We start from the raw sequence: 27,810 nt of genomic DNA on the forward strand, positions 1-27,810 counted from the left end.
AGACCACTGTTACCTTCCCGAGAAGTGGTCAACCAACAAAGATCACTCCAAAGCAGAATGTGTAATAGTCTGTGAGGTTGCAAAAGTTCCCAGGGTAACTTCTAAGCAACTAAAGGGCTTTCTCACATTGGCTAATGTTCATGAGCCCAGCATCTGGAGAACATTGAGCAACCATGGTGTGCATGGCAGAGCTGCAAGAAGAAAGCCACTGTTCTCCAAAAAGAAAATTGCTTAATTGAAAAATTAAGAAAGGTTTAATGGATGGATGAAACTAAAATAGAACTTATTGGTTTAAATGAGAAGCTATAATGTTCGAAGAAAAGAACACACTGCATTCCAGCTTAAGAATCTTATCCCATCTGTGAAACATGGTGGTGGTAATATCATGGCTTGGGCCTGTTTTGCTGCATCAGTCTGCCATCATTGATGGAACAATGAATTCTGAATTATACCAGCAAGTTCTAAAGGAAAACGTTAGGATATCTGTTTAAGAACAGAGTCTCAAGAGAACGTGGGTAATGCAGCATGACAACAACCCCAAGCACACAAGTGGTTTTACAAAAGAATGGTTAAAGAAGAACAAAGTTAATGTTTTGGAATGGCCGAGTCAAAGTCCAGACCATAATCCAATTAAAATGTTGAGGAAGGAGCTGAAGCAAGCAGTTCATAGGAGGAAACTCACCAACATCACAGAGTTTATGTGGTTCTGCATTAAGGAATGGGCTAAAACTCCTACATGCAGGGCCGGCTTTGCCGCCTGGGGCGCCATCTGCTGGACGGGGCGCAAAATTGCAGAATTAAAAAAAAAAAAAAAGTTAATTAAATGTATGTATCATATTATGAAAGCTGCGCACACGCTGTACACTTTTACTGTGCATTGTCCACACACTGCTTGTATTTGTCCATTTCTTTTACTAGATTATACAATCCTAAAAAATCACTCTGACAGCTGTCAAACTCACGCGCGTTGCTCAGCAACCGGGAGTGGCGCTTTAAATGATGGGGTAAAAGTTCCCCCCTTTGGCGGTTGTAGGCTATAAATGATCATATATAATCTTTTATGATGAAAAGAACACCCAAGCCATCGGGATCGGCTTTCCGAAAACGAAGGAAGGAGGAGGAAGAAAAACGGGCCCAAAGCAGAGGTATGTAGACTATATCATCATCAAGCTCACAGCCTACCCGGAGGAGATAAAGACGAGGATGACCAACAACTTTTTACAGCTTAACAGCAATAAAACCGAAGCCATTGTCATTGGCACTCCACATCAGCTCAAATCCCTCCTCTGTCACCAGCATCTCCTTTTGTGGCCAGATCCTTGCCCTCTCTTCCTCTGTTACCAACCTAGGAATTAAATTTGACCCCCACCTCTCTTTTGAACACCACATCCATCAACTCTCTAAAACTGCTTTTGTTCCATCTCAGGAAGGACCATTCCCAAACTCCGCCCCTTTCTCTCTCTGGCTGTTTTCCTAAGAGGCTCCGGATGAGCAGCTTAGTGATGCACTGAAGAGAATGGAAGTTTCTTTTTTCAATGCAGTTGTTGATGTGTGCATTTCATCTCTAAGAGAGAGAACAGAAATGATGGGTGACATTGCTAGCAAGTTTAGTGTTCTCACAAACTTCCCTGATCTCCCAGCTGATGAGCTTGTGAAGCAAGCTAAAGAACTGACCCCCACCTTGACCTTTGGAGATAAATCAGACTTAGATGCGGAAGAACTGATTGTGGAGATGCAATATTTTCCAACTTGGCCGAAACCCAAAATGACAACGCTTGAACTGCTGGTGTTTCTTGAGGAGAAAAATGTTATTGTGCATGTTATTGTGCGTGACTGATCAGAAGAAACTTTACCTTCGGTTACTGCAGCAAAAGGGGGTCACACCAGATACTGAAAGCAAAGATTCACATACTTTTGCAACGCACAGATATGTAACACTGGATCATTTTTCTCAATAAATAAATGACAAAGAAAATATTTTTCTCTCACTTGTTGATTCGGTTCTCTTTGTCTACTTTCAGGACTTATATGAAAATCTGATGATGTTTTGGGTCGTATTTTATGCAGAAATATAAAAAATTCTAAAGGGTTCACAAACTTTCAAGCAACATTGTATATATATATATATATATATATATATATATATATATAGTATATGCCTACTTGGTTTTAAGAAATGGTTATCACTGTGCTAACTAAAACTTTTTAAAGCATTTTTTGTTAATTGAAATAAAGATGAAATATAAGTTAAAAACAGATATTAAGATGAAAAATGTAAACTAAATAATTAAAAAAAAAAGTTTCAATTAAAAATACTGGCATAAAATAAATTAAACCTAAATAATAATAGTTACTGATATTATAGCTATTGATTTGATTGTTGTTGTTGTTGTTTTTTATTATGTAAGAAATGTCCTTTAATTTTAAAATGTATTTAACATTTAAAATGTGAAACTGCAAACTGGAACAGGAACTTACTCTGGTGTTAGCACTACCTCAGCCTTCTGTATTGTACAATACATTTTTATGGGTATGTATTTATTATATTGTTTCACATTTTATTATTTGCATGTACTTTTTAAATGGTATAATGTTAAATGGATAATAAACAGGAAATATTTTATTTAAATTCAAATTTTACCATGGTCTGTCTGAAAGAAGCATCAAAGGCCATTCCAGCTTTAAGGATCCGTGGTTTCGGGTCACTTTAGCTCCAAATTTCTAGTGATCCTAAAGATCTTGATTAACTGGTTAAGGTGTTTAATTAAGGGCTGACATTAAACTCTGCTGGAAAATGGCCCCTGAGAAATAGGTTCAGATGCTCCTGCAGTACACATTAGATCAGGGGTCATCAAACTTGGTCCTGGAGGGCCGGTGTCCTGCAGAGTATAGCTCCAACTTGCCTCAACACAACTGCCTGGAAGTTTCAAATATATTTAGTAAGACCTTGATTAGCTGCTTCAGGTGTGTTTGATTAGGGTTGGAGCCCTCCAGGACCGAACTTGGTGACCCCTGCATTAGATAAATATTAAACTAGGAATCATGGATTGCATATCAGTTTGGTTAGGCAATGAAAGTATTTCCCCATGTGACAGCATATATATCATCGTAATACTCTATATCAGCACACATTAGCTGGAATTTGAGTTCCAGTACCCTATAACAGGATCAGAAACAATGCATTTCCACTCAAGCTGCATGCAGATGCCTGAGGCAAAAGAACACAAGCCCAACAAACTCAAAAACTCCTGTCTATAACACCATAAACAGGTTAATCTTGTTCTGTCTCTTTGTATTTCAGCCTGAAACACAATCTTGTTACTCCGCATCAGTTTCTCTAGCCACACCCAGGTCTGATTACTGCCACACCTGTTCGCAATTAAGAAATTACTTAAATAGGACCTGCCTGACAAAGGGAAGTAGACCAAAAGATCCTCAAAAGCTACACAGCATGTTGAGATAGTCAGGAACAAATGAGAAAGAAAGTAATTGAGATATATCAGTCTGGAAAAGGTTATAAAGCCATTTCTAAAGCTTTGGGACTCCAGTGAACCACAGTGAGAGCCATTATCCACAAATGGAGAAAACATGGAACAGTGGTGAACCTTCCCAGGAGTGGCCGGCTGACCAAAATTACCCCAAGAGCGCAGCGACGACTCATCCAAGAGGTCACAAAAGACCCCACAACAACATCTAAAGAACTGCAGGCCTCACTTGCCTCAGTTAAGGTCAGTGTTCATGACTCCACCATAAGAAAGAGACTGGGAAAAAATGGCCTGCATGGCAGAGTTCCAAGACGAAAACCGCTGCTGAGCAAAAAGAACATAAAGGCTTGTCTCAGTTTTGCCAGAAAACATCTTGATGATCCCCAAGACTTTTGGGAAAATACTCTGTGGACTGACGAGACAAAAGTTTAACTTTTTGGAAGGTGTGTGTCCCATTACATCTGGAGTAAAAGTAACAGCATTTGAGAAAAAGAACATCATACCAACAGTAAAATATGGTGGTGGTAGTGTGATGGTCTGGGGCTGTTTTGCTGCTTCAGGACCTGAAGACTTGCTGTGATAAATGGAACCATGAATTCAGCGGTCTACCAAAAAATCCCGAAGGACAATGTCCGGCCATCTGTTCGTGTCCTCAAGCTGAAGCGAACTTGGGTTCTGCAGCAGGACAATGATCCAAAACACACCAGCAAATCCACCTCTGAATGGCTGAAGAACAACAAAATGAAGACTTTGGAGTGGCCTAGTCAAAGTCCTGACCTGAATCCTATTGAGATGCTGTGGCATGACCTTAAAAAGGCGGTTCATGCTCGAAAACCCTCCAATGTGGCTGAATTACAACAATTCTGTCAAGATGAGTGGGCCATAATTCCTCCACAGCGCTGTAACAGACTCATTGCAAGTTATCGCAAACGCTTGATTGCAGATGTTGCTGCTAAGGGTGGCCCAACCAGTTATTAGGTTTAGGGGACAAGCACTTTTTCACACAGGGCCATGTGGGTTTGGATTTTGTTTTCCCTTCATAATAAAAAACTTCATTCAAAAACTGCATGTTGTGTTTACTTGTGTTATCTTTGATTAATATTTAAATTTGTTTGATCTGAAACATTAAAGTGTGACAAACATGCAAAAAAATAAAAAATCAGGGGCCAACACTTTTTCACACCACTGCATATATATATTTCAATAAGGTATAATTTAAGAGGTTTTGGATTTTAAAGAAGTGGTCACCATGAATACCATACATCGGCTGTAAATGTACAGCGGCGAATGAGATGAGAGTGAACTGGAATAATGGAATTGTTTGAAATGGAATAATATCTTCTCTGCCCTGCCCATTTAAATCCAGTACTTTTGTAAACTTTGTGTTCATTTGAGTGAAAGGTCAACACACCCTACGGAGAAAAAAGGAGGAAAAGAATGAGCTTCATTGAGCGTTGCATGTAACATCTTCATGTAAAATTTCCCCTGTAGAATTCTGACACGTAGAAAAATTCAGCTCCTTCAAGGCAAAAGAAAACATGCTGCTTTTACAAGCAATAAATCACAGTTAACTCTAATTTGGCCGCACTATTCTTAAATGAAGGACGCACCAAACTTTTTTGTTCGTTTTACCAGCAGACTCTATATTTCAGGAGAAAGAGAGAAAATAAACAAAAGTCAAAATAGAAATGCATTTTCTGCTAATGCAAGTCACTGATTTTTTTAAACATTGGTCCATGACACTAGCTATACTTCAACATTAGGTATAATTATTATTTAGTCATTAAGCAGACGCTTTTATCCAAAGTGACTTACAAATGAGGACATTAGAAACAATCAATTGTAGTATTAATGATAGATATTAATAATGATCCAAAACACCTGCGTATCATAACACCTGCATGTCAACAGGCACCACTAGCGATGAACAACTTGCCCATGGTTCATATGTAAAGTCATTATATTCTTATTGATTTTATCTCGCCTTTTCCTTTCTCTTCAGTGCCAGTTATTAATGACCACATGAACAATGCTAACTGTGAAACTATTTTAATAAGCAAATGTACCGATTCTTCTAATTCATATTATCTAAAGGATAAAATCAATAATTCACACCAAGAATGAGAACTATAAAGATAACTATAATTTTTTTAATTAGCATATTATTAGCGCTTTAAATTTGCGAGCACTTCAAAGCAGGATTCTGAGCTTTTAATTTAATAAATTGAGTCTTTTTTTAATTTGACTTTTCTATTCTGTCTACTGTATGTATTTCCATAGCGTAAAGGGTTAAGTCGTACGAATTTATGAATGAACCACTCATTTTAAAATCTTCCCAGTCTGCTGACATGACATCCAGTAACTCTACAATCTACAATAAATAAATCCACTTCACCAGCCAATTACTTTCCAGCAGTGATGAGGTAGCTAAAGTCACAGAATAAAATTTAGTAAAGGTAAATGCATTTTTCTCAGAAATGTATGTTTATATCTGTATATGGTGTTATTAAGCAAATAGAGTTTTGTCAAACATGTTTTAATAATTATCATTTACACTACAAAGTAAATGTATATACATCAAATGCTCAAATGCCCATATAATGTATTTGCTGTGCTGCACAGACAGTCTCTACAACAAAGTTACTGCAAAACCACTTTTCACACCGCAGAATCCTCTTTACTTTTCTGACTGCTTGTGGTGGTCCGTGTTTCCGAAGGCACTTCAACTTTCTTCATCTCGAGTCCTTTGACCCAGGTGTAGGCGAAGGATCCGACCAGCACCATCATATTGCTTGTCCACCAGAGCTTACTCTTACTGGCGGCCGAGTGGACGACCGCCAACACAGTCTGTGCACATGATTTGGCTGTGCCAGACACATTGTGCGTCAATGGACTGGTGAATTTGATCTGAAGTCCCGTCACGTAACCGATGGCAAAGCCAAAGACTCCACCCAAAACCATCATCCCCCAAAAATGTAAATGTGTCAGTCGGTTAAACGCCAACAAGCTTTTCAGTTCACCAAAAATGACAATAAGTGGAATAAAAAGTACACTGGCATTGAGGTTGTTGTAGTAAGAGAGCTTCCAGAGATTTCCATCCACCACCGGCATCACTTTTTTTGTGTAGATGGCATTGAGAGATACACAAAGACTGGCAATTATGCCGAAAATGACACCTGTCCAAGAAAGGGAACCTGCCACAGATTCTTGGTCCACACCCAGCCAGAATCCACCTGGAGGCATAAGAAACGAAGCACAGATCGTGAGCATATCTCTTGTAGCAGACTCCATTGTGTTGATGAACGGGATCGTCATAGCTGCTGTGACAGTACCAAAAAATCTATTCTCATTAACTAGGTATGAAAGCTGCTTTCTGTCCTTTAAGGCCCATTCACGTCAAGCACTATAACTATAAAGATAACAGTAGCACTTTATTTTTACAGCCCAGTTCCGCATGCACATTATAGCCTCCTTAACCCTGAACCTACCCCTAAAACATACTCCTTAACCCATTTAGTAAGCTTATATGTGACCCTGGACCACAAAACCAGTAATATGGGTCTTTTTGATTTTTATTGAGATTTATATATCATCTGAAAGCTGAATAAATATGCTTTCCATTGGTGTAATGTTAGGATAGGACAGGATTTGACTGAGATACAACTATTTGAAAATCTGGAATCTGAGGGTGCAATAAAATACAATTTTTGAGAAAATCACCTTTAAAGTTGTTCAAATTAAGTACTTGGCAATGCATATTACTAATCAAAAATTAAGTTTTGACATATTTACAGTAGGGAATTTACAAAATACCTTCAGGGAACATGATCGTTACTTAATATCCAAATGATTTTTGGCTTAAAAAAAAAGCTGATAATTTTGGCCCATACAATGTATTGTTGGCTATTGCTATAAATATACCTGTGCTACTCATGACTGCTTTTGTGCTCCAGGGTCACATATTACCCAGTACTTTTACATACACTGCAAGTACACATAGATGAACGTACTGTAAAATAACTATAACTACATTAGCATTCACACCAACGGACGATAACATTGTTCATACTAAATACGTGGTGCACATTTAACTCTGATTGGCTGTCAATGTTTTTACTGTTCGTCCATTAGAAAATTTGTTCTGAAAGAGATTCCCACTATTATATTGTTATAACTGTGTTATAACAGTGCAATGTATTGTAATGACTATTCTCATAGACATTTAATAATTATTAACACTTTATAGTTATCATCCTTTAACTATAACAATAATTATATTCGCGTTCACACCAAGACCGTATCCATGCCTTGAACATTAGGGGGACCTTTTCTCTTTTTATTTTAAATAAAGTATTAAAATAGAACTAAGTCTAATTCTACTTGGGCATTTTGAATTATTAGCAAATAATATTTTAATTTATGCACATGCAAATTCAATGGAAATTCATTCAAATGGCGTCTTTGATGACATTATTCTATAAAAATTATTTGCATTCAGATTCTGACATCAAAAGGTACAATTTTTTTCTCATATGCTATGGATTTTACCCGTTTATCTCCACAGTGTTTTTCTGCCAGTGTATTTTGTAATTATTTATTTAAGAAAGATGGGAAGGGAAGAAGGATGACATGCGTCCCGGTAGCTATGTTTCCATCACCCTCTTTTTATGCGCATTTTGAAATATCGCATCAGAAATGAGTGAAGGAAACTCCAAATTTCGAAAAGAAATCCCTTGATTCGCAAAAACGTTTTTACGCTCGCTTGAGGTGGTTTTTGACTTGAGCAAAAAAGGGTTAATGCAAACAAAAAGTTTGTCAGGAAGTGACGGTGCTTATTCGCAAATGTTTTATGCGATACTCCAATTTTGTCCATAAGTTAAATTTGCAACTTAGGATGGAAACCCAGCTTGTATGAATTTCTAACTTTTGCTAAATGCAAAAGAAGATATTTTGAAGAATGTTGGAAACCAGCTGACGGTAGCCATTGACTTCCATAGTATTTTTGTCCATACTAAAACTTATTTATTTAAGAAATATGGGGAGTGGAGAAGGATGACGTGCATCCCTGTATGAATTTCTAACTTTTGCTAAAAACAAAAGAAGATATTTTGAAGAATGTTGGAAACCAGCTGACTGTAGCCATTGACTTCCATAGTATTTTGCCATACTACTGGGTAATGGCTACTGTCAACTAGGTTACCAAGATTCTTCAAAATATCGTCTTTTGTGTTCAGCAGAGAATAGAAACTCGTGCAGGTTTGGAACAACATGAGATGACAGTTTTTATTTTGGGGTGAACTGTCTCTTTAAGCGGCTGGTACTCACCTAGAATGACTCCGCAGCACAGCACCGCGTAGAAAGACGTGGTTTGCTTGAGAACCGTGTAGGACAGAGCGACATTAAACACGGTGGTAAGCGACCGGCCAACAGTATAGAAGGCAACTCCCACATATTTTAGGCACAAGTTGTTGAATGTAATCATGCCGATAAACACGACGGTCAACGGCAAGATCTCTCTGGACACCCTGAAATCAAATTTCAAAGACGGGAAATCCACGAATCCAGGACATAATTTAGAGAGAAAGTGCATGAGCCAACACAGCCCAACGCTAACAACACACTGGAAAAATGTGATGAAGATAGGCGCGTCCAGCTCCTTGCTGTCTAACAGGTAGTTGTTCAGGAAAACCATGGAAATGGAGATGAACCAGTAAACAGCGACAACCGCAGCGATTCTGCTCGCTCTCAGGATAAAGGACTCGTCTTTTTCCGACCGAGTGGAGCCTGAGAAAGCCATTCTTAATATTCTGGATCGCTTGAGCTGGGACCTGTTCATGGTTCAAGAATACAGGAAGAGGAACAATTAAGTTATTTTATATCAACAGCAACAATAACATTTCTCACCAGACGCCTGTGGTGCTCTGCACTGGCCATGAGTGAAGCATCATAGAGTTCCGCGTCGGATTTCTTAAAGTGACACTCACCCATGAACAAAATCATAAACCTGCACATTATCGAATCTCACCATAAACAATCAGATCATTATCATTATAATGTTTATTGACGCGGGAATAAATAGTTAAGCGAATAAAAACAACAACAAATAGTAAGAGAGCGTTTCTGATGCTTAACCATACATACTTTCTCTTACTTAAACACTAGCAATAACATAATTTAGAATTTAATGTTTGCAACGTTAAAAATGACATAATCTGTACACATCTGATGCAGCAACAAACCACATTTACTGAAGTCAGGGTTATGAAAAATAATCTTATCTATTTTGTATATTTATTTTCCTAGTCATCCTTTCCTCATAGGAATTGTTGCCATTAAAAAAGGGTGGACTTTTATTCTGAAGTGCGAGAAAGGGGCGGGGCCTGAGAGGGTGGTTGCTTACTTCCGGTAGTGAGCTTCGCTGATGCATATCGTTGTATATATCAGTACATTCTGACGTAATTATTATTACATTTTGCTTATTTAGAAAATAAGACAGGCGTCGTCCGTCATCTAATAACCTCGAAATGGCAACAACAGTTAGCACACAACGAGGACAGGTAAGAGATGACGCTAGCTTGCTCAAGCAGCAAAAGAAGGATTTTCACAATAAAAACAAACATCGGAAGTTGCGCAGTACAGAATTAACGTTACTAAAATATACACACAGATGTTACTCCTCAACACTAACGAGAAACACACAAATAAGTTTGTAACGTTAACGTTACGAATGCCAGCTCTTGATTTTCGAAGTGCTGCAGAAACGTCGAGATATTTACAAAAGGTTACGTTACATCGTCAATGTCCAAATGTGACAACTAAACGTTAACAAATGTGATTTAATGCCATATTTTAAAGACCTGTGTGTATCCATGTAGTAACTGAGCAGTCGATTTATTTCATAAATCAATCGGAGGTTATTCTTGTCGTAAATTTGATCTAAAAAATCTAAGTGCGTTAGCGTTACATGTGTAGCGTAGTGCATGACCGTGATAGACGGTAACGTTACTTGAGTTATTTAGATGTAATATATCGTGAATGGTGTTGTTTTGTGCATCGGGCTCGTGATTTATCACGCAGTTTGTAACGGGAAGTTGACGCATAGCGTAATAACACACTTCCAGTCAACATCAGTATAGTAAAAGAGAAAAGTAGTTTTATATATATATATATATATATATATATATATATATATATATATATATATATTAGGCGTGTATTGAATAAAATTGTACCATGTTCAACAGTGTTTGTCATCTTTGGATATAAGAATAATAATGCAATAAATAGGCAATAACCAACACATACTTTTTGTACTTTATAATTAATACTGATATGTTTTCATTAAAATATCACATACAATCTATCATATTAAGCAGTTATTAAACAATTTAATTTGAATATTGAACGTTCTTGCAAAAATCTCTTTCTGAATTGCATAATGTAATTAATTTTTTTATTATTTTACATTGATATATTTTCTATTGTAATTGCTCCGTCAACTTTTTTTTTTTTTTTTTTTGTAAGCATTTGCTGTGAGAAGTATAGGTTTGCTGATACCATAGAAAAATATATATTGTAGGTTAAAGTTGCATCATGTCAAACCAACATTAAGCATTCTAAGTTGGTGCTTTGAAGAAAAACAGACACGCAGCACAACATTATAATTAACAGAAAAAAAAAGATGAGAACATGCATCCTTTCTGTAAACAATACAAACCTTTTGCTTAGCATCTTGTGATCACTCTGCCAGGCTTTCGAACAAATGTGCATAGGCTAAATCACATCATACACACGTCTATAATTCATATACAAGAACATATTCAAATATGAGCCTTTACTGTTAAATGCAGTTGCCGTTATTATTGAATTTCATTAGTCGCAGTTATGATTTATGCGCTGCTGTTCATGTGAAAGTGAGCAAAATACATTATGGTTAAATAAGAGAAGACATCTAAAATAACCAGATTAGGCTACATTTATTGTCTCATTAAATATCTCAACATGCATCATTAGATATGACATTAAGCGCAACTTTTTCGCTGTCGCTAGACAGTTAAATTATGCCTACGTCTTTCTTTGGCCTGCGCTCTGGAAGTGATCTGTTAATTCTGCTAAATTTTAATTAAAACGGAAACTAAACTATATAAAAATGTGTTCACAAAATAAAAACTAAAATGAAACTACCAAAAATATGAATAAAACTAAACTGAATTTTATAGCAAACTTTAAAATTCAAAACTATAATAACCTTGGCGCAGAATCAAAAGCTGTTGTTATTGTGTGTTCAGGTCTACATTGGTGAGCTGCCTCAGGATTTCCTGAGAATCACCCCGACGCAGCAGCAGCAGCAGGTGCAGTTAGACGCCCAGGCGGCCCGACAGCTGCAGTACGGAGGATCTTTAGGAACAGCTGGCCGCCTCAGCATCACTGTCGTACAGGTACATATGCAGTGTTATTTTAATGGTCAGACTTAAGGCCATTGCACACTGATTCCAAATTTTCACACGTTGAAAAATAAATATGGCCTCACGTTGTGTCAATCACATTTACACACTGCCTCCGAAACTTTCGTCCATCATAAAAAAAATCGGACCAGGTTAGATTCTCTGCGTTTTGCATCTGTAGCGAGCATTTTGATAGGAAAGGATGACAAATACGCATATGAAAATTTCAGACTCAGTGTGCAAGGGCCTTTACACTGCAGTTCTGAAGTATTTCTACTGTAGGGGAGTATTTTCAGTTTGTAAAACCCAATTTGTTACATTCCAAAGAATAATAACAATAGGGATGCACCGAAATGAAAATCCTTGGCCAAAGCCGAACACGGTTTTTCAGGTTCCCCCCCATGTATTGTGACAATTTCTTTCACCATTGTAAAGATTAAATAGCCAAAATGTGCTTTTTTTGTCTTGCTATTCAAAGACAAAATCAACAAAAACTGAACACTTTGATCAGTAAATCAGCATATTAGAATGATTTCTGAAGGATCATGTGACACTGAAGACTGCAGTAATAATGCTGAAAATACAGCTTTGATCACAGAAATCAATTACATTTAACTGTACAGGTGCATCTAAAAAAATTTGCATATTGTGAAAAAGTTCATTTTTTCTTGTAACTTATTTCAAAAAGTGAAACTTTCATATATTTTAGATTCATTACATGTAAAGTAAGACATTTTAAATGTTTTTTTTGTTTTAATTTTGATGATTAGAGCTTACAGCTCATGAAAGTCAAAAATCCAGTATCTCAAAATATTAGAATATTTCCTAAGATCAATCAAAAAAAGGATTTGCAAAACAGAAAAGTTGAAGCTGTTTAAAGTATGTTCATTTATGCACTCAATACTTGGTCGGGGCTCCTTTAGCACAAACTCCAGCATCAGTGAGGAATGGCATGCAAGCGATCAGCCTGTGGCTCTGCTGAGGCACTATTGAGCCTTCAGCTCGTCTGGATTGTTGGATGGACTGTTTTTCTCTTGAAAATATCCCATAGTTTCCATATGGGGTTCGGGTCAGGGATGTTGGCTGGCCAATCAAGCACAATAAAATCATGATCAGCAAACCACTTGGAAGTGGTTTTGGCAGTGTGGGCAGGTATTAGTGTAATAATATGGTAAGTATGATAATGATAACAATGTTAGATAAGTTATTTCCATCACTGACATCTTTCTGTGGTTGCAACAAAACAACATTTCGGCTTAACATTGTGTTTCTATATAAATGGCTCATTGCAGTTGTTGTATTTGTGCATCTGTGACTTTAAGTGTGTAATAAGTATACTGGATATTTAAAAGGTGATGCAAAGGCCTGTAATTTACAAGGCCAATTAAATTGTTATTTTCACAGGCGAAGCTTGCAAAGAACTATGGGATGACACGCATGGACCCTTACTGCAGGGTTCGACTTGGCTTTGCAGTCTATGAGACTCCTACTGCCCACAATGGAGCAAAGAACCCTCGCTGGAACAAAGTCATCCAGTGCACTGTCCCACCTGGGGTCGACTCCTTCTATCTGGAAATCTTTGATGAGGTCAGACTGAAATAACTTCATATTACATATAAAACAGTTATATTATTTACCAAATTAAAATATTTCATTTTTAATATATTCAATTTTCTTTATGAAAAGTAAGATGAAAAATGTTTGACAACCTTTTTTTTCCCCATGACTATGAGACAACACTGACGTCATATATCACTGATATCCCAGTTATCATACAGAATATCAATATTGGAAAAGATAGGAATAAAAGGTAATACCAAAATACCAGAATCTCTATTTATTTTCAAAAACAGAGGAGACCAATTGAAAGTTTTGAATAATTTTAATTACTTTTCAAAGTGGTTATAAATTGTATTCATTTTACAGCTATTTTTATAGCTTAGTTTTGTGTTACATGTTACGTAGTCTTAGTTTTGTGTTACATGTCCTTGTTTTTGTCATATTTAATTAACATTAATTTCAGTCATTGAAAACCGTTGATATTTTAGTCATATTATAGTCACATTAAAGTAGGGATGCACGATATTGGATTTTTGCCGATATCTGATATGCCGATAATTTTCCAATAATTTTGGCCGATGCTGATACCGATATATAATTATTTTTAATTTTGGTTAGTTTTTAACAAGAGCTTATTTGTTAGAATTAAATAAACAATAATAAAGTTATTTTATAATGACAGTTAGGGCTGTAGCTATCGAATATTTTAGTAATCGAAAAATTCCATCGATTAATCGGATAAGAAGTACTTTTTCTTTACTAGAGCAATACTAAATATACAAGAGAAAATAAGACAGGTCTCTTTAAATGAACAAGTAATTGGTTTCCTTTTTAGAAAAATTTACATTTTTATTGCTGAAATTGCATATATTAATAACTGTGAAAATTAAACCCATTTAGTGCATTTAATTGCCATATTACATTCAAAATATAATACAAATATATAAAAATCAATTTCAAATTACTTAAAAAAAACATAGTACAATCTAAAACTTGACATAAATCAAAATAATAGTAATAAAAATAATAATAATAATAAAACCTAAATAATGTGCAACTTAACTTTCAAGTTTCAGCCTAACTACAGCTCAGGCATGACATAAGCCTTTACTGTCTTCTTAGAAGGCCTTGTGGCTTTTGTAAGAGGCAAAAATTAGTGGACAGGAAGCTAACGTGGAACAAAAACAAGAGTCCATACACATAACATTTCTTACCACATTTGTCAGCAACATGAATTTAAAGTTATGTGGAGAATGAACCCTCTTAAATGTCTCTCTGCATACTTGTGTGTGTGTGTGTGTGTGTGTGTGTGTGTGTGTAAGTAATCCTTTAAAGGAGCATGTAGTTGCAAACACAGTGCTCCGTATGCAGTTAATATCGTGCATCCCTACATTAAAGCTATAATTCACCCAAAAATAAATACTGTCATCATTTACTGTCCCTCAACTTTTTCCAGAACTGTATGAGTTTATTTCTTTTGTTGAACACAAAGGAAAATATTTTGAGGAATGTTGATTGCCAAAGAGTTTCTGGTAGCCATTGACTTCCATAGTATGGAAGGAAAGAAATCCATTACGGCATGCCAAGGTTACTATAGTTAAAGGGATTGTTCACCCAAAAATTACCCCATGATTTACCCTCAAGCCATCCTAGGTGTATGTGACTTTCTTCTTTCAGACAAATATAATTGGAGTTAAATTTAAAAATGTCTGGGCTCTTCCAAGCTTTATAATGGCAGTGAATGGGGGTCGAGATTTTGAAGCACAAAAAGGTGCATCCATCCATCATAAAAATACTCCACACGGCTGCAAAAGGTACAATAAAGGCCTTCTGAAGCGAATCGATGCATTTGTATAAGAAAAATATCTGTATTTAATCTCTAGCTTCCGCTAACTGTCATACGCGCATTCACAAAAGAATGATGTTATAGCGGATGATGTTGGACGTAGGCGAAGAAACAAAATAAAACATTTATAAAAATGGCACAATTGACAAAATACACAATTTAATTATTAAAACTTTAACTAAAATGAAAACAGAAAATATAAAAATGAAAGCACTTTCAAAATATTAATAAAAGCTGCCAAAATAACAATCTTAAATCATGAATTTTGATATCCTGAAATCCTGCATGTAAAGGTGACTTTTCTGGCAGTAGGTGATCTTAACTGCTGATTGTTCTGTGTTGCCGGACAGAGGGCGTTTTCCATGGATGATCGCATCGCATGGACACACGTGACGATCCCAGAGAACCTGCGAGAGGGAACCGTCGTGGATGAATGGTACAGCTTGAGTGGAAGACAGGGTGATGACAAAGAAGGCATGATTAATCTTGTCATGTCCTTTGCTGTAAGTCCTCACTCACAAAATACTCCTGTGCATGAACTGAGTGTTATGGCATGTCTTGACAAGAGAAATGCTGTTGGATCTTGTAACTTTGAAATTGTGATGGGTATGCATATGTTGTGGTGTGTTCTGCTTTTGCTTTCAATGTGGACAGGCAAATTACTTGTTGCCTGTTACAAATGGCCTGGTCAGAACATGCATGAAAATTCAGAAAGTATATGCACTGTAAACTGATATAAAGTATAAGAACAGTAACTCTTTCAAAAAAGAGCATGTCAACTTTTGCTCAAATGTATATATTTTTTCTCTCCTTTTTATTTTTTGTCAAAGTCAATACCAGCGGGAATGATGATGCAGTCACAGCCTGTGGTTTTGATGCCTACAGTTTATCAACAGGGCATTGGATATGTGCCCATAGCAGGTTTGTGACCTAACTAGGGATGAAGCCATCGATCAGCCACTGCTTTATTTTCAGAAAGTATTCATAAATGCAGTTTTAGGGCCCTTCATCATGTTTAACCCTACTGTATCATATTTGGTACACAAATTTCTAACGCCTTTAAATGATCAACATGATCAAAATTTTGCTGAAATCCCTTTTTCACACAATTTGCTGTCAATTTGCACAATGTCCATGCATCTGATGGACTTTTTAGCAAGTAATAAAAGGCCTTTTAGTGTAATTGTACAAACATCCACCCTTAGCTTGTGCTTCACATGTCTTTTTGCTGTGAAATCTTTACTGATATTTTCAAAGTAAACATAAGAATAACTTTGATATTAGTAATATTTCGAAATGAATACTTACCGGACTGCAGCAGCTCAAGTTTACTTGATTATCCAGACATCATTTTTTGGAAAAATCATGTTAAAATGTGAGGAAAGTTTATTTGTTTATCTCTCAGTCGTAATTATATTGCATTGTCAAGGTAATGTCCATTTGGTAGAAATGTACAGTGAAATCATCCAGTTAGTTAATGACATGTAATCAAACAGACGGTGAACACTGTTAACAGCAATGATTATATGTTGTGTTCAAACTTATAGGAAAATTTGGAAGTTTTGTATGTTGGTTCAGTGTTGGCATCATCTGAGATCCTCTGAGGGTTGGCATCTCTTCTCAGGTCTTCAGTTATCTCAGATCTTCTTAGGGGCTGGATCCAGACTGAAGCTTGTGTAATTGCTAGTTACCACGGGATGCCAATCCCATGGCAGAAACGGAAACAAATAGAGACAAAATTAGCATAGCTGCTGTTCAAACCAAGCAAAAGAATGATAATGTGCATTTGATTAGATATAGCTGAACTACAAGGTTATGAGATTCATTATGTGAAAGCTTGGCTAAAGATATGTCTTTGTTCTAGATTTAAACAGAGAGAGTGTGTCTGAACCCTGGAAGTTACCAGGAAGGCTATTCTAGATTTTGGGACCTAAATGCGAAAATGCTTTACCTCCTTTAGTGGACTTTGCTGTCCTATGAACCACCAAGAGTCCAGAGTTGTGCGATCTTTGGGAGTGTGATGGATTGTAGCGTGATAGAAGTCTAGTTAGGTACACAAGGAGTTAAACCGTTAAGGGCCTTATAATTAAGTAATAATGTTTTGTAACTGATACAAAACTTAATAGGCAGCCAGTGCAGAGACTGTAAAATTGGGGTAATATGATCATATTTTCTGGACCTGGTAAGGACTCTAGCAGCTGTATTTTGAACTATCTGTAGCTTGTTTATTGAAGGACAACCACCCCGCAGTGCATTACAATAGTCCAGTCTTGAGGTCATGAATGCATGAACTAGCTTTTCTGCATCAGAAAGAGGTAACGTCCTGCAGCTTGGCGATGTTTCTCATATGGAAGAATGCGGTTTTTGTATGGGAAATATGGTTTTCAAAAGACATCCAATCTTTTACATTTTTAACATACTCTGTTACCTTAGATAATTTAGAAGTTTCATCTGGTCTTGTTGAAATATGCAATTGTGTATCATCAGCATAATAATGGAAACTAATCCCGTAAAGGTGCAACATATATATTGAAAATAGCAGAGGGCCTAGGATAGATCCCTGTGGGACTCCATACTTTACTGGCGTTAACTGAGATGGTTCCCCTTTTCAATAGACCAAGTGATCGCGATCGGACAGGTAGGATCTAAACCAGTGGTGCCCAACATTTTTTGAACAAAGATCTACTTTTAAATTTGTCAGTGTGCCGAGATCTACCAGTCCAAACAGAAAGCCAGTCGCTACTCGGCGTACTTACATATTAATTATGCACAAAACAAACAGAAAAGTATCCACTAATAATCCATATATAATAAAACATAGTCTAATTCTAGTGACAAAGTTACTTCTCTACCTTAGTGGGACCATTAAAAGAGCTTGTGTTAAATCTCGTTACTCCATTAAACGGTCAAGCAAAACCTCACAGCTCATAGCTCCTCCCAGCTCCAGCACACACTACAGCACAGTGCGGAACGTAATCTGTGATCTTGTAAGTTAAATAAAGAACTTTTTTTTTTAAAATAAGTACAGCGTTTTCTTTACTCAAGAAATGTTATGTCTATAAAGGTTAAAATTTAAGACGTGGGAACGGTGACGAGAGAGAAAGGGCAAACCAGAGGGCAATTTACTCTCGCGATCGACTGGTTAGGCACCCCTGATCTAAACCATCTTAAAGCCTGCCCTTGAATACCCGTATAGTTTTGTAATCGATCTATGAGTACGTCATGGTCTATAGTGTCAAACGCAGTACCAAGATCAAGTAAAACTAGCAATGAGATGCAGCCTTGGTCTGATGGAAGAAGCAAGTCATTTTTAATTTTAACGTGCAGTTTCTGTACTATGATGGGGCCTGAAACCTGACTGAAATTCTGCATGGATATAATTTTTTTTGAAGGAAGGAGCATAATTGAGCAGACAACTTTTTCAAAAATTTTAGACCTAAACGGAAGATTTGAAATTGGTCTGTAATTTGCCAGCTCACTAGGATCTAGTTGTGTTTTTTTTTTAACAAGAGACTTGATAACCACCAGCTTGAACGGTTTTGGGACATGACCTAGAGATAACGACGAGTTAATAATATTGAGAAGCAGTTCTTCTGCTACAGGCTGCAACTCTTTCAGTAATTTAGTGGGTACAGGATCTAATAAACATGTTGTTGGTTTAGATGCAGTGATATGTTTATTTAGCACTTCCTGTCCTACAGCTTTTTATATATATATATATATCATCTTACTAAGACATATTATTGGAGATATAGAGAGAGACAACTGATATATCATTTTATGTAAGTAGTCTGCTATACTGTTACAAAGACCTCATTGATTTACATTGCCAAAACAGTAAGATACATTTTGATAGTTTGTAGTTTAAATATCAGCATCTGCACCAAATTGCTTTTTTTTTTTTTTTTTTTGCTCCGTTTCAGCCCCTGAATAAAAAAAAAAAACACCAACAAAAACACCTTTGTGTCTAAAGAGTCAATGAACTTTCAAAAATAATAATAATAAAAAAACAGATTTTCTTGTCATTATTTTTTATGTCAGATTTGCAGGGTTAAAATGAGTAAGCAAGCCTGTTCTGGGGTGCGTTTCTCAAAAACAGCTATGGTTGCAAGTTCCGTCGGTACCAGTAGCGTTCAATGGAACTAACCACCATAGTTAGCTAACGATGCTTTTGGGAAACGCACGCCTATTTGGAAGAGTAAGACTGTAAAATGGTTGACTGTGCACAGTTAAATACTGCCTTCAATGATAAAAACAAAACACAAAACGTACACTTTTGTCCAAATGTGCATTTAGGTGTCCCTGGTATGTATAACCAAGGTGTGGTGCCCATGGGAATGCCAGCAGTGCCTGCTGTCACGTCACAGAGCGCCCCCTGCACTGAAGAAGACCTTAAAGCCCTTCAGGACATGTTTCCCAACTTGGACAAGGAGGTGATCCGCACCGTTTTGGAGGCCCAACAGGGCAACAAGGATGCTGCCATTAACTCCTTGCTACAGATGGCCGAGGAGCTTTAACTTCAGAACTGCCACTCAGCTAGCGCTTAATTGTACCAACAATGTAAAACTTTATACCAAAAAGACCCTGTAAATATGCACACTGACGTCTATCAACCCTTAACAGTAGCAAGTAAATCTAACAAACTTTTAATTGTCTTTAAATCAGTATTCAGAATGAATGTTTCTGGAACGTTACAGAGAATGTAGGATGATTTTTGCAAAGGAATACTTTGTCATAAGTCCGCTGAGGGCAGTATACCATATCTGTATTGTAGTGATCCCATGTCTTAAAGATGTTTGATATTATGCTTTTATCTGTATGAATTTAGTTACATAAATGTACATGAATATAATTTATTTTGAAGATTATTAAAGAGATATCAGAGTATATCAGATTTAATGTCATTATTTTAATAGCTTGTTTGTGCACAAACCACTTTGACCATTACAAGCACAGAATATCTGTTAAGTGTAAAATGCCTAATAGTGGCCCATGATATTGGCATATATATATATATGATGCACATTGCCTGTTATTGCGCAGAACACTTGCAAGACCTTGTGATTAAAAGTAGTGTTTTGGAGTAAATGGCATTTAGAGCAAAACAAAATCTTTTTCTTTGCTTTTCTCCTCTGCTCTAGCTTGTTTGTTAATCTAGGTTGCTAATAAACCTGGCATTGCACACTGTGACTGTTGTTGGCTCTGTGATGAATTGTTGTTGTTTCTTCACTTTGGATAAAAGTGTCAGCTAAATGCATAAATGCAAACCTAAATGAAAAGGCTATAGTTGCCATATTCCTCTAATGAACTAATGAACCAGTTATCGCCAGTTTGAATGTAATTAGACTAAAAAATATAGTTAAGAAGTGCATGAGCAATGGTCATGGGTTGCAAAAGGTTATAATTTTGCCTTCAAACTCTACATTGTGAATCCACAACTGTGACAGAATCCTTTCCACCATGCTATTCACAGAGCATTTAAACCATTGCAGTTTTCCAGAAAAATGACAACATATAAGCAAACTTTAGTTTGCATTAGTTTATTAAGAGCTACTAGACAAGAAACAAAAAAAGCTGTCATTCTCATGACGCCATAGAAATAATTATCACAAACATTTCATGCTATTAAAATGTACAGATTTATTCCATAAGATTCATTTGAAATCGCTCTACTGTACGGGGTTAAGAACACGGGTTCACAAGCTCCTTCGGCGTCTCCTTAAGGAAGTCGATTGACCAGAGCAATCAGAGGCCTTGCAGCCACAAGACTCAATGTAAATGTAAGTGTGGCTGATATTTGACCCATCTGGGCAAGTCAGAGTCACTTCCTTCTTGGTGGTTGTCATTTCTTGACAGCACGAGCATGAGTGCACAAGAGCGTTCGCTTCTGCAGAGTATCTGTTTCAACATACAATGATGGTTCGATTGTTAAGTACTAGCACAGACGTGCAATTGGCGGCACTGAAACTACATGCATTTATAAATGAAGGTCTCTAAATTGTGATTTTGATACTCACATTGATGAGGTTTCACACATGCCTGAGCAAGAGGTTATTTCCACAGGTGTGCTGCTTATACAGCCATTACTGACCATGAAGGTGCTGTTCTTCTGGACATTACATTTGTTGTCCATTGTACCTAAGGGAAATGAGAAACACATTAGGTAATTGTTAGAAAATATAATTCTACACATTATATGACCTGAAATAGATTTTCGGCAAATTCAGTAGCAGTGCTGGGTAGTAACTGATTACATGTAATCTAGATTATGTAAAAAAGATTCCAAAAATTAAGTACTTGTAATTAGATTATATTACATTTTAAAATACTTGTAATCAGACTACAGTTATTTTTTATTGATTACATGATTACATACTATTCACATGGTCACATGACACAGGTAAATGGGCACAATATTTCTTTTTTCTACATCTTTATGATTTTTCATTAAACTCACAAACCGCCTGCAGTTCCTTCACAAACCCCAGTTTGGGAAACGTTGACGTAATATGTTTAATGCACTTCATGTTCTTAATAACAACAAATGGAATATATATTTCCTTCTTTATAGTTTTATATCAATGTAGTACATGATTATCCTATTTAAATCAATGAGATAAACAAGTAATCAAAAAGTGGTCTGATTATATTACCTGAAAAGTGAAATGTAATGGATTACGTTACAGCTACAATTATCATTTTATTTTCATGTAATTTGGAATCAGTAACAGACTACAATTTGCAAGTAATCTACCCAGCGCTGTTTAGTAGTAGTATTTTCTTTTCTTGCTCCTAGAAATGGTGTTCAGATAGTGGCATCTGATGTAAATCTGAATGGCATTACCTGTCATTTTCACAAATCATGATTCAAATGGAACATAAATGCATTTTCTAAGAGTAATGTTTAACTCTCATTAACATATTTTGCAATTATTGAATAATGCTTTTTAAATTTTCCAGACTCACAGGTTTGACAGCAGCCATCTGCATCTATTTTCTCTGTTCCCTGTAGAAAAAGAAAACGCATTAACCATTGAACAGACAATTTAAGATATTATGTTGTCCAAAATAGTCTCTTTCAAGCCACTTACAGGGATACAATTCTCAGGGTTGAAGGCAGGGCAAGTGGTCTTAATCTCAACTGTCACTGAGCTACCATTGACCCTCTCACACGTGTATTTCACACATTTGTCATTAGATGGTTGCCATAACTGGTCAACCTGTTAGTGGAGAACGTATACAAAGAATACTTAATGCAAACCTTTAAAATGTCATTAATTTGATGTTACAAAATGCACTTTACAATGCAATTGTTAAAATGCTAAAATAAATATCATGTCAGAACTTACTGAAACGGTAACTGTGATGTTGTCATGTATAACAACACAATCGGTGCTAACACACTCTCCACAGCACTGACCAGGAATGAGTTGGTACTCCTGACCCTAAAGGGGAAAAAAAGAAAGAAATACATCACGTTGCCTGGTAGTTGATACATAGCTGTGCACTGACTTCTTATAAAGGTGACTTTGCTTATTGTTCACATGATTTGTTGTGGTTTTTCTAAAACGGTGGCATTTGTAACCCCACTGCGCTAGTCTTTATTGAAGACGGAAATAGATATTTATACCTCTGGACAGTTATCGTTGCAGTCAGCTATCACACACTCTGGAGCAAGAAGTTTTGTTTCAGGATCTACGTTCCAACCACACTGACAAAGCGTACAAGGGTCATCACTTGGTATAGGCGAGCCAGGCTAGAGACGAACATAGAGAGAGGGAATAAGTATATTTTTGATATCTTGTAAGGTATTGGTTTATATATATATATATATATATAATGAAGTAATATCTAATTGTACCTGATACACTGTGGTATTATGGACACAGACTTCCATGGGTGCTGTAAAGAATAAGAAATGAATGAGTGCATTGCACAGCATCAAAACAAAGTATCTTTTCTTAGAACGACTGATCCATATACATACAGCAAATATAATCTGGACAGCAGTTATCTGGAGACACGCTGAAGGATGGCATAAAGCCCAGTGGACATTGTATTGTTGGAATAGGGCACAGGTTCACATCACAACCTGTAGAATAATATTAAACATTTTTGTTCAGCATTTCATTGTAAATCTACAGGCATTTCAACAATCAATTTTTTGAATTTTTCGTCTAACTTTGTGCTGTATAAACAGTACAAGGGTAAAATCAAGACCCACCATTTCCTTAAGTTAGGACCTCATTTTTGAAAGCCATCGGTTGAAACCACTAGTAAGTATGACTGAATAACTAAAAACTAGTAAATACTGCATATAAAATGAGTAGTATTTCTGTCATCTGTTTTAGAAAGTCCTTCTGTGTTTAAAAATGTTTTCTTGTTTTCAGATCACTTACTGCACTCATGGATCTCACAGCAGTTCATTGTTGTGTTCACAAGCACTTGTCCAGGCGCATCGCAAGTTACAGGTGGTGAAACAGGACAAGTTATAGGCTGGCAACGGACCGTCAGTGTTTCACTCTGACACTCACACATTTGACATCCACTCTGCCAAATATCATTAGGCTGCAAAACCAAAAAATTTAATTCTGTTCACTCAATTCTGCAATTGACACATTGACACATGCATTCAAATCTAAATTAATTGCTCAGGAATGTTTCCATGATCTGCAAATCTATTACACATATTCAAGAGTCTGCTTAACATCTATTTCTGTTAGTTCACTGGAATATTATTATTAAATAAAGAATTTGTCATTTGAGAATGTATAACCTAATTTTGTCTATATATTACTAATGACCAAATTGTCACTTTAGTGACATTAGTCTTTTTTAAGAAATAATTATTTACATTTAGTCATTTAGCAGACGCTTATGATTATTTATCATTTGGCAGACGCTTATATTGAATCCAAAATAACCAAAACCTGATCAAATCATGACCCATTATCAGTTTTTAACAAACATAATCAGAAGGTGAATCCAATCATTGTCAGAACAAATATCTACATTCTCAAACAAACTGAGTAAAATGTAAGTTGCTTTGGATAAAAACATCTGCCAGATGCAAATATCTAACATTTAGATTTGGTACTCTTTTGTACCCACTGACATTTAACATATGCAAAAAAGGAGGCTGATGTCTCTATTGATTCCATAACTTATGAAACAAGACTCTAATATTTGAAGATATACCTGTCTTGGTGGATCAAGTGCATCACACTTAGGCCCATATGTTGTAGTTGTTACTTCTGAGTCTGTATTAGTTGTGACAGGCTGTGTTGTTTCTGGGGAATTTATGGTTGTTGAACTGGAATATGTGGTTGTTTCAGGAGGAATGGATGGTGATGGGGTGGTTTCACATGACGTTGAAATCTTCACAATATCACAAGTTGCACTACAGTGTGCAGTGAAGCACCAACCAAAGCCATCAGTAACATTGTAAATGATATCCCCTGGAAAAAAAGCAGTTACAAATTGTCAGCTTTTTATATGATTATTAAATAATATAAAAATTAAATGGGAATTGTGTACCTGATTGAAAATGTGTGCCATTGACAAAACAACAAACAACAGAAGTAGTTGAGAATGAAGAGGACGTTGTAGTCACTGGAAGGGTGTTAGTAAATGTTGGTAATGTTTGTGTAATGGGAGAAATTGAAGTCTCCATGGATGTGGATGAGTAGAAAACATTTTGAGTGGGAATTGGTGAAATGGTTGAAATATACACTGTTTTAGTTGTTTCGAAAGACGTTTCCACTCCTAAAGTTGTTGTGGTTGTAGTTGTTGGTTGGCTTGTTAGACCAGTCGTCACCACTTTTGGCCTGGTGGTGGTGGAAAAAGGTGTCTGAGCTGTGGTCAATTCATTCTCAGTGACAGTCTCAGTTGTTGTTGGTTGTCCAGTTGTTTGAGAAGCTGTAGATGATTTTGAAGTTGTGGAGACTACGCTTGGAGTTGATGATTCTGTAGATGGTTGGGCAGTGGTGCTTCCTTCCTCGACAATGAGAGTAGTGGATGGGACGGCTGGTGTGGTGGTTGAAAGAGTAGTTTCAGCTTTGAGCGGTTTTGTTGTTGAAGAAAGACCCTGAGTGGTAACCTCAGACCCAGTGGATGGTTCTACGCTCACTGTTGTGTACACAAGGGTAGTGACTGGTACAGCAGTTGTCTTTGTCAGCGTTGTTGGCTGTGTGGATGTAACGACTGGCAATGATGTTTGTGACACTGGCAGGGCTGTGCTTATAGATGCTGATGTTTCAGATGATGTGCCTGTTACCTCTTCTAAAGTGGTTGTTGCTGTAGTTGTTGCTTGGCTTGTTAGGCCAGTCGTCCCCTCTTTTGGTGGCCTGGTGGTGGTGGACAAAGGTGTCTGAGCTGTTGTCAATTCATTTTCTGTTACAGTCTCAGTTGTTCTTGGTTGTCCAGTTGTTTGAGTAGCTGTAGATGATTTTGAAGTTGTGGAGACTATGCTTGGAGCTGTTGATTCTGTAGATGGTTGGGCAGTGGTGCTTCCTTCCTCGACAATGAGAGTAGTGGATGGGATAGCTGGTGTGGTGGTTGAAAAAGTAGTTTCAGCTTTGAGCGGTTTTGTTGTTGAAGAAAGACCCTGAGTGGTAACCTCAGACCCAGTGGATGATTCTACACTCACTGTTGTGTACACAAGGGTAGTGACTGGTACAGCAGTTGTCTTTGTCAGCGTTGTTGGCTGTGTGGATGTAACAACTGGCAATGATGTTTGTGACACTGGCAGGGCTGTGCTTGTAGATGTTTCAGATGATGTGCCTGTTACCTCTTCTAAAGTGGTTGTTGCTGTAGTTGTTGGTTGGCTTGTTAGGCCAGTCGTCCCCTCTTTTGGTGGCCTGGTGGTGGTGGACAAAGGTGTCTGAGCTGTTGTCAATTCATTTTCTGTTACGGTCTCAGTTGTTCTTGGTTGTCCAGTTGTTTGAGTAGCTGTAGATGATTTTGAAGTTGTGGAGACTACGCTTGGAGCTGTTGATTCTGTAGATGGTTGGGCAGTGGTGCTTCCTTCCTCGACAATGAGAGTAGTGGATGGGATGGCCGGTGTGGTGATTGAAAGAGTAGTTTCAGCTTTGATCGGTTTTGTTGTTGAAGAAAGACCTTGAGTGGTAACCTCAGACCCAGTGGATGATTCTACACTCACTGTTGTGTACACAAGGGTAGTGACTGGTACAGCAGTTGTCTTTGTCAGCGTTGTTGGCTGTGTAGATGTAACAACTGGCAATGATGTTTGTGACACTGGCAGGGCTGTGCTTGTAGATGTTGATGTTTCAGATGAAGTGCCTGTTACCTCTTCTAAAGTGGTTGTTGCTGTAGTTGTTGGTTGGCTTGTTAGGCCAGTCGTCCCCTCTTTTGGTGGCCTGGTGGTGGTGGACAAAGGTGTCTGAGCTGTTGTCAATTCATTTTCTGTTACAGTATCAGTTGTTCTTGGTTGTCCAGTTGTTTGAGTAGCTGTAGATGATTTTGAAGTTGTGGAGACTACGCTTGGAGCTGTTGATTCTGTAGATGGTTGGACAGTGGTGCTTCCTTCCTCGACAATGAGAGTAGTGGATGGGATAGCTGGTGTGGTGATTGAAAGAGTAGTTTCAGCTTTGATCGGTTTTGTTGTTGAAGAAAGACCCTGAGTGGTAACCTCAGACCCAGTGGATGGTTCTACGCTCACTGATGTGTACACAAGGGTAGTGACTGGTACAGCAGTTGTCTTTGTCAGCGTTGTTGGCTGTGTGGATGTAACGACTGGCAATGATGTTTGTGACACTGGCAGGGCTGTGCTTATAGATGCTGATGTTTCAGATGATGTGCCTGTTACCTCTTCTAAAGTGGTTGTTGCTGTAGTTGTTGCTTGGCTTGTTAGGCCAGTCGTCCCCTCTTTTGGTGGCCTGGTGGTGGTGGACAAAGGTGTCTGAGCTGTTGTCAATTCATTTTCTGTTACAGTCTCAGTTGTTCTTGGTTGTCCAGTTGTTTGAGTAGCTATAGATGATTTTGAAGTTGTGGAGACTACGCTTGGAGCTGTTGATTCTGTAGATGGTTGGGCAGTGGTGCTTCCTTCCTCGACAATGAGAGTAGTGGATGGGATAGCTGGTGTGGTGGTTGAAAAAGTAGTTTCAGCTTTGAGCGGTTTTGTTGTTGAAGAAAGACCCTGAGTGGTAACCTCAGACCCAGTGGATGATTCTACACTCACTGTTGTGTACACAAGCGTAGTGACTGGTACAGCAGTTGTCTTTGTCAGCGTTGTTGGCTGTGTGGATGTAACAACTGGCAATGATGTTTGTGACACTGGCAGGGCTGTGCTTGTAGATGTTTCAGATGATGTGCCTGTTACCTCTTCTAAAGTGGTTGTTGCTGTAGTTGTTGGTTGGCTTGTTAGGCCAGTCGTCCCCTCTTTTGGTGGCCTGGTGGTGGTGGACAAAGGTATCTGAGCTGTTGTCAATTCATTTTCTGTTACGGTCTCAGTTGT

The 27,810-nt window shown here is 37.3% G+C and overlaps 2 protein-coding genes across 3 annotated transcripts; one reads left to right on the top strand and one right to left on the bottom strand.

Annotated features, from left to right (window-relative positions):
- Positions 1-5,955: 5,955 nt before the first annotated feature.
- slc35c1 (solute carrier family 35 member C1) lies at positions 5,956-9,443 on the bottom strand. Its single transcript, XM_079429884.1, has 2 exons — positions 8,811-9,443; positions 5,956-6,718 (listed from the first exon to the last, which is right to left on the bottom strand). The coding sequence occupies exons 1-2, from the start codon at positions 9,319-9,321 to the stop codon at positions 6,144-6,146; spliced, it is 1,086 nt and encodes a 361-aa protein (XP_079286010.1). The 5' UTR covers positions 9,322-9,443; the 3' UTR covers positions 5,956-6,143.
- Positions 9,444-9,844: 401 nt separating this feature from the next.
- Positions 9,845-20,224, top strand: LOC306877881 (toll-interacting protein). 2 transcript variants are annotated; one of them, XM_079429897.1, is made up of 7 exons: positions 9,845-9,890; positions 9,970-10,042; positions 11,774-11,923; positions 13,334-13,516; positions 15,686-15,838; positions 16,166-16,256; positions 19,632-20,224. In XM_079429897.1, the coding sequence occupies exons 2-7, from the start codon at positions 10,010-10,012 to the stop codon at positions 19,850-19,852; spliced, it is 831 nt and encodes a 276-aa protein (XP_079286023.1). In that variant the 5' UTR covers positions 9,845-9,890; positions 9,970-10,009; the 3' UTR covers positions 19,853-20,224. The 2 variants fall into 2 exon arrangements, with proteins under 2 accessions (XP_079286023.1, XP_079286022.1); XM_079429896.1 differs by having other exon boundaries at positions 9,848-10,042.
- Positions 20,225-27,810: the final 7,586 nt, after the last annotated feature.

This window comes from Barbus barbus (assembly GCF_936440315.1).
Source record: "Barbus barbus genome assembly, chromosome: 2".
NCBI classification, from domain to species: Eukaryota; Metazoa; Chordata; class Actinopteri; order Cypriniformes; family Cyprinidae; genus Barbus; species Barbus barbus.

Excerpts from the sequence above, each read along its gene's own strand:
- LOC306877881 (XM_079429897.1), top strand. The coding sequence starts at position 10,010 with ATGGCAACAACAGTTAGCACACAACGAGGACAG. Across the intron at positions 10,043-11,773 it reads TTAGCACACAACGAGGACAG|GTCTACATTGGTGAGCTGCC; the intron begins GTAAGAGATGAC and ends TTGTGTGTTCAG. Across the intron at positions 16,257-19,631 it reads TGGATATGTGCCCATAGCAG|GTGTCCCTGGTATGTATAAC; the intron begins GTTTGTGACCTA and ends ATGTGCATTTAG.
- slc35c1 (XM_079429884.1), bottom strand. The coding sequence starts at position 9,321 with ATGAACAGGTCCCAGCTCAAGCGATCCAGAATATTAAGAATGGCTTTC. Across the intron at positions 6,719-8,810 it reads GTGCTGCGGAGTCATTCTAG|GTGGATTCTGGCTGGGTGTG; the intron begins GTGAGTACCAGC and ends TTATGCCTCCAG.